The sequence below is a fragment of the Anas acuta genome, chromosome 20, assembly GCF_963932015.1.
Source record: "Anas acuta chromosome 20, bAnaAcu1.1, whole genome shotgun sequence".
NCBI lineage: Eukaryota > Metazoa > Chordata > Aves > Anseriformes > Anatidae > Anas > Anas acuta.
Genome location: NC_088998.1, coordinates 650,395 through 661,217, shown reverse-complemented (window position 1 = coordinate 661,217; position 10,823 = coordinate 650,395). Strand labels below are relative to the sequence as shown.

The 10,823-nt window shown below is 65.6% G+C and overlaps 1 protein-coding gene across 2 annotated transcripts; it reads left to right on the top strand.

Annotated features, from left to right (window-relative positions):
• The first annotated feature begins 2,639 nt into the window (after positions 1-2,639).
• Positions 2,640-10,646, top strand: AJM1 (apical junction component 1 homolog). Of its 2 annotated transcripts, XM_068657191.1 has the most exons (3): positions 2,641-2,952; positions 5,439-5,512; positions 7,182-10,646. In XM_068657191.1, exon 3 carries the CDS (start codon positions 7,244-7,246, stop codon positions 10,499-10,501), a length of 3,258 nt encoding a protein of 1,085 aa, XP_068513292.1. In that variant the 5' UTR covers positions 2,641-2,952; positions 5,439-5,512; positions 7,182-7,243; the 3' UTR covers positions 10,502-10,646. The 2 variants fall into 2 exon arrangements, with proteins under 2 accessions (XP_068513294.1, XP_068513292.1); XM_068657193.1 differs by lacking the exon at positions 5,439-5,512 and having other exon boundaries at positions 2,640-2,952.
• The last annotated feature ends 177 nt before the right edge of the window (positions 10,647-10,823 follow it).

Here is a 10,823-nt window from a genome sequence, read left to right as displayed (position 1 = left end):
GGTCAGAGGAAGGCACTGATGAAAGTGAGCAGGAGAGCTGGGGGTGTGGCGGGACTCGGTGGCCGCAGCACCAGGGCCAGCAGGATGGCAGCAAGGAGGTGCCCGGCTCTGTGGCAGCCCCAGTGGGAGGGGTGGCCCTCAGGGCTGGCAGGTGACCCATGGGCACTGCCTGTCTGTCCCCACGCCTGCCCCCTCCCATGTTCCCAGCTCCCCATGTTGTCCCATGTCTCCAGCACAGCAGGCTGGGTCAGCTGTCCCCATGCATGGTGAGATGACCTGGTGGCACTCAGCACGGGGACATCTTGATGAACCCGCAGGTGCAGGTGGAGGCTGGAGGGGTCCGGCACACTGCGGGGCAGTGGGGATTGACCCCTGCAAGCAGCAGCTCCCTCAGCAGAGTCAGGGTAAATGGGGCAGTTCAGGGAGGCTGGAAATAGAAAAAATGTCTCCAGATATCCTATGTCCCACAGCACTGTGGGAGAGGGGGCACAGCAGGGACCAGCCCTATGGGCTTTGCATCATGTTGGTCCCAGTGGACTGGTCCTTGGGGAGGCCTGGTGTGATGCCCCCCTCCCCACAGGCTGTACAGGTTAGGGTGAGCCCCCTACCCCCAAAAACAATGTTGGTCCTACCTGAGGTGGCCAAGGGAACAGCTGGTCACAGCCCCCTGCATTTCCCAACCTGAAACAGCAGCCACATGGGGGGAGGAGACAGTCCCACTGCCCCTCACCACAGGGCACATGGGGACACAGTCCAGCCTGCTCACCGCCACTGAGCCCCATTGCCCTTGGGCAGCTAAGGCTCTGTGACAGCCCTAAAGCGTGGGGCTCTGAACGGGTGACAGCCACTGTGAACTCCCACCCACCCTGGCCCTTGCAGGTGTCACCCAAATCCACAGCTGCAGGGACAGAGGTGGCACTGCAGGGGATGCAGACCCTGTGCCCTTGGTGCAGGCATCTCGGCACCTGCCTGGCAGCAGCATCCCCTGCATCAGGACTCTATGTGTTCCCCACAGCATTTGGTCTCCCGCATCTTTTGGGTGATTTACATGGATTTTACCCCTTTGCTTTCTGGCTGGCTCCCAGCCAGCACTGCCTTGCTTGTCCTGCCTTCCCTTTGCAGCTGCAGATTTACACCCATCCCCGTGGCTGTGTGGGGTGCTGAGCCCCCCCCGAGCTGCAAGCTGGCCTGGCCCAAGCACCCACGTGCAGCAGCGGCAGTGTAGCGAGCCTCATCAGGGCTCAGCTCAGGCATGGGGCTGGCTGGCGCAGGGCTGGTGGCAGGTGGGGAGCAGATGGAGCAGCGCAGCGGGGGCCGCAGGGGCTGCAGGGCTGGGAGCTGGGCAGCAGGAGCAGCCGAAATGAGCGCTGTGTCCCGCAGGGAAGAAAATGGAAACGCTGAGGGGGAGTGACAGGGCCCCGGGCCCCGATGCCCTGCATTGAGAATGGGCTTTGCTCACCTGTGCAGCGCACAAGAGCTGCCCCTCAGCATCTGCAGCCGTTGCGCCCTGCTCATCTGTGCAATGAATTCCTGGGGCTCAGCTCTCTCAGCTGTCCCCACAGCACCCCTGGGAGCACAGGGGCAAAGTGCCCATGGCACATTTCTGCAGGGAGTCACAGCAATGCCACCACCAGCACAGACAGGTGCTGGGTACAGCCAGGAGGTGTATCCCCGGACCCCCTGTCCCCTGGGTGCTCAGCAGCAGTGGGGGAAGGTGAGGGGCCCATCCATCCATCTGTCCGTCCCTGTGCACCACCACCACAGTCCCGGAGACCACATGAAAGGACATCTGCACTGGGTCACCATGAGTCAGTTTCCAGACCTGAGCACAACTGCAAGCACTCAGTCACTGGCACTGCCCGTGCCCGTCGCTGCTCCCTGCAGCGGGCACCGTGCCACGGCAGCCGACAGCGCTCCCGCTCCGAGTGCACCCCATGTGCGCGTGTGCCTGAGCGTGTGTGTGCGTGCACATGGGTGTGCGGGCACGCTGCTGGCACGGCACTGACTCTGGTGTTCCTCCGCTCGCCGCAGACACACGAGAGTGCAGAGGGATGCTTGCGGTGCCGCAGCAGAGGGAGGACGGATCTTTCCTGTGGAGGATTTTGAAATGCAGCAAATCCCATGAAAGCAGCTGCTGTGCAGAGACGCGTGCAGGCACCAGGCCCGCGGCGCCGGGCTCGGACCTGCCTGCGACCCCCAGGCCACCCCGGCGGGTCCCCAGCGCCAGGGCCGCTGGCCAGGGCCTCCCGCCGGGGAGGGAAGGGGGTCACTGAGCCAGGGCCCGCCCGCTGCGGCCGTCGTGCGCTGGCAGCCCTCGGGCACGGTGCCCGCCCGTCTCAGCGCCTGCCGCGGTGTCACCTGAGTGCCCCCCCCCCCCCGGGGCTCCGGCCGCCGCGGGCAGAGGCAGCCCCGTCGCGCCGGGGAAAGGATGGGGATGGGGATGGGGATGGGGATGGGGATGGGGATGGGGATGGGGACGGGGACGGGGATGGGGACGGGGATGGGGACGGGGACGGGGATGGGGATGGGGATGGGGATGGGGATGGGGATGGGGATGGGGATGGGGATGGGGATGGGGCCGGGCTGAGCCGAGCCGAACCGAACCGAACCGGGGCCGGGCGGGGGGCGGGGGGGGCGGTGCCGGGGGGTGGCCCCTGTCCGGCCCGGCCCGGCCCCGGCCGGTAACTCCGCCTGCCGTATTTATGCGAAAACAAGCAGCGGAGCCGGGCGGCCGCGGCGGAGCGCCGTGCCGTGCCGTGCCGTGCCGTGCCGTGCCGTGCCGTGCCGTGCCGTGCCGTGCCGTGCCGTGCCGTGCCGTGCCGTGCCGTGCCGTGCCGTGCCGTGCCGTGCCGTGCCGTGCCGGACCATGGCCACCAGGGCGGTGGCGGCCCGAGTGTAGCGCGGCGGTGGGGATGGAGCAGGGGGGCCGCCGAGGCCGCGGGTGCGGAGCAGGTAAAGAGGGGACAGAGCGGGGGGGGGGGGGGGGGAGGTTCGGGGCCTTCAGCATCCCCGGGACCGTCTCCTTGCGCCCCCCTTGGTCCATCCCATCCCATCCGATCGCATCCCCCCACGCTTCTCCCGTGCCCCACATCCCCATTCCATCCCCCGTCCCCTCCGGGGCAGCGCAGCCCGGCCCCCCCGCCCTCCTCATCCCATCGCATCTCCAGCCCCCTTCCAGGACAGCCCCGTCCCCATCCGCATCCCGTCCCCCCGGGGCTTCCCACCCCATCGCATCCCGTCCCCGTGCCCCCATCCCACCCCACGGCAGTGCCCATCTCGCCCGGGGCCGAGCTCAGCGCCCCGCGCGGCCCAGCGGGCCCGGAGCCGCCCGGACGCCGGAGCGCAGCGCGGGGGTGCCCGGGGCCACCGCCCTGGGGCCGCCGGGGAGCGGCGGCGGCAGCGCCTGGGGCAGCCCCGGAGCCTCCCGGCCGCGTCCCCCAGCCCCGCCGGGGCGCCCGCCCCACGCAGCCACCCCGGACCCTGGCCCGGGCCCTGAAAGCCACGCGGGTGACAGCGGCTGCGGGGGGGACACCGGCCCCGGCGATGCTTCCCGACGCCCCCGGCTCCCTCGGCCATGCCTATCTGCAGATGCCCCCCCAGGGTGGGAGCCCCCAGCACCCTCCCCTGCAAGAGGGAACGGGGCTAGGTCTGGGGGCTGGGCAGGCGGGGGACACCGGGGTGGCCAGAGGGGTCCTGGCCCCTGCCCGGCAGGTGTCACTCGCGCCATATCCAGATACCAGAGCTGAGGCTTGGGGCACTGCCCTGCACTGGGGCCGAGTCCCCATGCTCCAGCAGGGTGACACCCCTCCCCCCTCCAGGCCATGCAGGTGGGTCAGGGAGTGCAGGGGCACCCATGGGTGCTGGGGCAGGGAGCTACAGGTTCCAGAGAGGGGCTGTGGGGGGGGTGCCTTGGGCACAGGAGCTGGGGGCAGGGGCACAGGGAAATGGAGGGGCCAGAGAGCACTGTGTAATTGACATGTGCATGGGGGCCGGGGGCAGTGGGTTCCCTCACTGGGGAACCTGTGCACTGGCAATGCCCAGGGCAGAGCATGCAGGCAGCACTGCCTGTCAGCACCCTCCTGATGCGTGCATGCAGCATGCAGGCCTGGGCTGTGCTCAGTGTGCACAGGAGGCAGCACACTGGTGGTGTGTCCAGCATGGTTTGCACAAGCCCTGTACTTGCAGTGCAGAGGGTTCCTGGGCCACATTTTGATGCATGCACACACACAGTGCACCTGAGGCCGTGGATGCTGCCAGCGTGCTGGCAGCAGCCACAGGGCCATGCACAGGCAGTGAGCTCAGTGCAGCGCAGCGTGCGCCAGCAGCGTGCTCGCGCTGTGTGCGGTGGTGCAGCCGGAGTGTGCTCGATGCAGTGCACATGCAGGCAGCTTGCTCATAGCACAGGCAGGGGGCGTGCTGGCTGTGTACCCCGAACAGGGCACCCATGCAGCGCACTTCAGCATGCTCAGCAGGCCGGGTGTGGAGCAATGCCCAGATAGCACACACAGAGCACGCACTGGCAATGTGTGTGGGGCAGTGTGTGGCGATGCTCAGTGCTGTGCCCACCACCAGCACGCTCTCTGTGGGCATGGGGAAGGACGCAAGCAGGGAGCAGCAGCACTTGTGGTGCCCGGGCAGTGCAGTGGGCACAGACACTGGCACTGCACAGCCCCTGTACCACCCATTCATGCCACATGTGGGGAGCAATCCTGTTTTGGGAGCTTCCCAAGGGCAGTGGTGCTGGGGATATGCAGGATGTGGGAGGATGGAAATGACCCTGCTCACCCCTAGGCACTTGGTGCCTGAACAGTCCTGCCAACTCGGCTGTCCCCATGGCTCAGGCCCTCCTCAGGGGCCCTGCTGAGCACCACCTGAGCAGGGTGGCCTGTGTGACACCGGTGTCTGTCCCTGCGACAGATGGCCTCAGCATCACCATCCCATCTCTGACCCCAGCACGCAAAGCTGCAGGTGCTCCCCGTGCGATGCTGCAAAGCCCTGGCTCCCCCTGGCCCCCCACTGCGCAGCCGCCCCACCAGCCTCCCCATGCACCCACGCTATCCTTGCAGAGGAGGAATAATTGGGGGAAACCATAGCAACCCTGGGCGGCACTGAACCGCTGCTGTCCCCAGGTTCCCCCACCAGCACGGCCTCACAAGGCTTTGCAGGCAGGGGATGCTGCTGGGGCAGACAGGGAGGGGACGTGCCCCTGCAGTGTAATCAGAGCAGGTGTAACATGTGTCCCCCCTACACGTGCCCCACTGTATAATGCAGTGCCCGTGGCCCCAGTGCATGGGGGAGCAGGCAGTGGCTCACCAGGGCTGGGGCTGGCTGTGGTTGAAGGATCCACCTCACTGCCCCCTCTGCCCCACAGCCCCAGCAACTGCCCGCCCTCATGGCCAGAGTTCCCGGGACCCTCACGTGCCTCTTTTATTTTGCAGTGCTGGGATGGAGCCACCACAGGGCCCTCGGCCAGCTCAGCCCACCCACCCAGTCCCTGCTGCGGCCGGACCAGGTAGGACCCTGGCCCGCAGGCCACGATCCCCTGCCCGTGAGCTGCCCTGACACCATGGGGATGGGCTCCCCAATGCCACTGCTGGCATCACCACAGCAGGGGGGTGCTGCTTCCCTGTGCCCTGGGGCCCTCCCAAAGGCACCTCCTGACCTTTCCCAGACTGGCCTCAATCTCTCCCTGGCCACTGGGCTCCTCATTCCCCCCAGGGACATGTCCCCTGCTGCCTTCCCCCCCCAGCCCCCCCAGATTCACCCCTTACCTAGCATCCATGTCCCCCGACTTCAGGACAAGACAGGGGTTTATCCAAGTGGGAAATGAAGGCTACGAGGAAGCCAAGGCCTCTGCCACATCTCTGCTTAGTTGATACTACTGCTTGACAAATAAAGTCTGTTCCTTTTCTCCCTGAAATACATTCCCTGTGGTCCTCTGCTTCTGTTCAAAGCAAAACACATTTTGATGGCCTTTGCCATGCAGCTTTGCTGTTTCCTGGAGCTGCTCGAACACACTTATGCTTCCATGCCTCCTGGCCAGGTGGCCAAAAAAATTTTGTGAGTGTTAAAGATGGTTGGGTGGCCCCACTGTGGGCAAAGCTGGCTGTAAGCACACTCGGTACCAGTTACAGTCTGCAGACATTTTTCAGTGGTCTTGCAATGAACATCCCTGCAAAACCCACCAGATCCTCTGGGACCTTGTCTTCTTCCCTGGTCACTTTGGGGGTGTCAGGATCATGCTGATGTGCCTCCTCGTCACATGTGTGGTGGGGGACTCTGCCCCCCCAGCTGGGAAGATCATCCCACAGCAGGCAGCAGCTCGCAGCACCACAGGCACTGTGCTGGTGCCTGGTGTGCACTGGATCCTGTGTCCTGTGTAGACACAGGAGCTACAGCCCACCAGCAGAGACATGACCTGGTTCAGGACAGCCTGGGACATGGGAGAAGACAAAGCTGGAGGGCACTGAGCGAGCACAGCCCCTCCAGAGCTGGATTATTGGCAGGAGTCTCAGGTGCACAGGTAGCCCAGGGGTGCTCCGAGCCATGGCTGGTGGGGAAGTGGCAGAGGGTGTGGTGAGTGCTCACAGTGCCTGTCCCTGAGTGATGCTGCTGGCTGTGCTGTGCTGCCCACAGTGCTGGGATTGGGTGCATCGTGTGTTGGGACAAGGGTGTGCAGTCCAGGCAGACCCCCCTGGCTGCTTGGATGGTCATGGTGGGATGCCAGGTACACATTTCCCATCTGCTACAGACCCGCCCCTTACTGAGTCCCCCAACCACTGTTCTGAGCTTTATTGTGATGCTGCAGGATGGTCCCCATGTACTGTTCCCTGGCCACAAAAGCTGGGGCACGGAGGTCAGCAGCCTCCTCTCCCTACAGTGAGCTGGTACAGCAGTGCCACAAAGCTCTTTCTTCCCAGGTGCACCCGCAGGTGCTATGGCATTTGGTCCTTTATTTGTGCTCTGGATTGCAAACTTCTCCGCCTGGTGTTTTTCTGCTTCTCCCCGCAGCGGGGAGCAGCCTTCTAAAAGCAGCAGCGGAGGCTGAGACACCCCTGATCTCCCAGCTCTGAAGAGGTGGCTGAAATTCCCCGAGCCAAGGGCTGTGGGGCTTTATCCTGAGCTGTCGTGGCCCCTGAGATCCTCGACAGGATTTAGGGACCTTGTCTGTTCTCTTGCAGGGCCAGCTGCCTTCCTCTGAGGCCATCTGAAGGGGACTGGTGATAGAAGTGTCACTTTTAAGATGACACGAACGGACCCACCTGATATCCTGGTGTCTACGGTGTACCAAGACATAAAGGTGGCCTCCACAGCCCCTGGGGATTCGATCGTCTGCCAGCCCCTGCCACGATGTGATGCCTCCATGTCCTCCTCCCTGCCCCGCGAGCCGCAGCCCTTCAACAAACGTCACTGCAGGAGCTTTGACTTCCTTGAGTCGCTGGACGAGCAGCTGGGCACGCCCCCAGCCATGGAGCGCCCCTGCCCACATCCCGGCACTCCCGAGCCTGCGCCGGGGCTGCCAGGCAGGCGCGTGCCTCTGAAGCCGGACCCCTACGGTGGCAGGGCCCCCCCGCCGGCCAGGGAAGCTTCCCGGGGTGAGCCAAAGAGACGAGCCCGGTCCAAGAGTGCGCCACGGGTGAAGTCCACCTTCACGCCAGTGCCCATCACTGTCACAGCGTCACCACCACCAGCCCGGCGTGGGCGGGAGGCCCTGCGGGTGGTGCGGGAGACGTCCCGCACCGAGCCTTCACCGCGCCGTGACAGCCACGTACCCCTGCGGGCGCTGGCCAACGAGGTGCACCCCATCAAGCTGCAGCCACAGCGCAGCAGCGTCAGCCGCATCTCCCCGCTCTGCGTGGGCAGCAACTGCTTTGAGGAGGGGCTGAGCACCAAGGTGGGCACCAGCCCCCACGTCAAGTGCCGGGTGGATATCAAGCCAGACGAGGCAGTGCTGGTGCACACCGCTCGCAGCCTGCGGGCCACACACAGCAGGCCAGAGCCACCGCGCTGGCCCCGCACGCCTGGGGCTGCCCGCAGCCTGGCAGTGCCAGGGAGCAGGCAGGTGTCCGTGTCCCGCACACCCACTCCAAGTGACTCCTACAGTGGGGAGCCCCCGATCCTGCCCTACCCTGCTGAGTTCTACGAGGCTGACCCCCGGGCGCTGGCATACCAGACGGTGCCGGTGCCATCCTCACGGGACTTCAGGGAGTACCCTGAGAGGGGCTGCATGACCTTCTCAGCCCCCAGCGTCCCCACCAAGTTCTTCTACGCGGAGGAACCAGTGCGGTGCCCCAGCCCCGCTGTGCCCCTGCGGAGCTCAGGCTATGCCAGTTACCCCTACCCCGGGCGCCATGGCCCCCCGCAGCACTTTTATGCAGAGGACCCAGCCAAAGCCGCTGTCCACACGGTGCCACCCCGGACGTTGTATGTGGAGGAGGCACGGGGCTTCCCCGTGCAGGAGGCACCCACCCATGCCTACTATGGAGAGGAGCCCCGCTTCTACGCGCCCCGTGGCACCCCCATCAAAACCGTCTATGCTGAAGATGCCCGGACATACCCAGCCCTCGGCTCCTCAGCCAGGGTCTTCTACGCTGAGGACTACGGGAAGTACCGTGAGCGGGAGATGCTTTCACGGACATGCCCCCCTCCCCGCAGCACCCAGCCCTTGCACTTTGGCGATTGGTACTGCCCCGAGCGGAGCACGCTGCCTTACCAGAGCTTGCAGGTGTCGCGCTTTGCCCCACAGCCAGCCGGGCGTGAGGCCATGCTGTCCTCCTGGCACGCCAGCTACAGCACTAACCCCCCGCGGCTGGCCCGGGACAGCCAGCACTACTCCAAATCCTGGGACAACATCCTGGCACCTGCAGCACGCAGGGAGGACGCCCTGCAGCGTGGGCGCAGCTACGAGAACCTACTTGCCCAGGAGCAGCACCGTGCCTTATCCCCTGATGAGCGCCGGCAGCCAGTGGTGATCAACCTGTCAAGCTCACCCAAGCGCTACGCTGCCCTGTCCCTCTCAGAAAGCTCCATCCTCGAGCGCATGCATGCTGATGGCAGCCGTGGCCCCCTGGGCCGCTCCTGGTACGTCACACCAGAGATCACCATCACTGACAATGACATCCGTGCCAACGGGCTGGGCAGGAGCGAGAGGCGCTCGGCCAGCTGGGATGTGCTGGATGCGGGGCGGGAGCAGACGCCCTACGCTGTGCCCTACGCCCCACAGCCTGTCTCCAAGGAGAGTGGCTCAGCACGCCAGCGTAGTCTGGAGCAGCTGGACGAGCTCATCACCGACCTCGTTATCGACTACAAGCCGGCACCGGGCCACCATGCTGGGGACAGGGACAGCATTGCTGAGCAGCTCAAGAAGCTCCTGAGCAGCAGTACCCCGGGGCCACCCCGGCGGAGCGAGGGGAGGAAGGTCCCTCCTGGAGTGCCTGAGGGGCTCCGGCCTACAAAGGAGCAACCGGGTCCCAGCTCCTTTGGTAGCACCCCGCGCCCCCAGCCCTCCCCGCCAGCCAGCGGCACCTTTGAGAAGCCGCTGGAGAACTGCTCGCCTGACCTGAGCGCAGAGGAGGACGACATGATGATGTGCTCGAATGCCAAGTGCCGGCGGACGGAGACCATGTTCAACGCCTGCCTCTACTTCAAGTCGTGCCACAGCTGCTACACGTACTACTGCTCCCGGCACTGCCGCCGCGAGGACTGGGACACACACAAGGAAAGCTGCGTCTATGGGCGTGTGGGCAGCGTCTGCCGCCACGTGCTGCAGTTCTGCCGGGAGAACACGGAGGTGCACAAGGCCTTCTCACGCATCGCCAAGGTGGGCTACCTGTCCCGAGGCCGCGGCGTGCTCTTCCTGGGCTTCCCCAACTCGGGCTCGGCTGAGAACTTCCTCCAGTTTGGCCTGGAGAGCCTGCTCATGTCCCCTACCTACCTGTCCCTGCGGGAGCTGGACAGCTACTCGGACAACCTGGGGGACTATGCCCGGGAGCTGCGGGAGACTGGCAACCAGTATGACCCTGATGAATGTTTCCTCTTGAATGTAACTGTGGCTGTGGCGCAGAAAGTGCCAGAGAGGCCGTCTCCGAAGATGCAGGTGCCAACGGTCAGGAAATATGCCAAGGTGGCCTTAGCCTCCTCCAGCCCCGAGAAGAAGATCCCGAAGAAGGAGCGGGACATGGAGACCTTGATCCTGACGCCACCGCCCGGCACAGCAGACATCGACAAGGAGGGCGAGGAGGGCCGCAAGGCGCGGGAGGTCTGCTTCATCAACATCCAGCGAGAGCTGCGCATCCGCGGCGTATTCCTGCGGCACGAGTTCCCCGCCGTCTACGAGCAGCTCTGCGACTTCGTGGAGAGCAACAAGCGCTTCACCCCCACCACCATCTACCCCATCGACAAGAGGACAGGCAAACAGTTCATGTGCATGATCATGGCCGCCTCCGAGCCCCGCACCTTGGACTGGGTGGCCAGCCCCAACCTCCTGGATGACATCATGTGAACGTGGCGCGAGGCCCCCCCCCGGCCCCCGGTTATCCCCTCCCGTAGACAGGCGTTTCCCGTCGGTGCGGTGGGACGGGCACCCTCTGGCTGCTGGGGCCGCGCTGCCGGGGGCTGCTCGCAGAGCTGCCGGCTGCTGGGCCGGGGCAGCTGCGGGAGGGGGGAGGCAGGAGCCGGGGCTTCCCGCGGGGCACCGGGCACCGCTGCTGCCGCTCGGTGCCCCGCGGGACCCTGCAGGTCTCCAGGTGCGGCGGCCGGGGCCTCTCCGCGCCTGCCCAGGGCCCCAGCCCCAGCCCGGAGCTCCGGGACACGTCCGTCCCCGG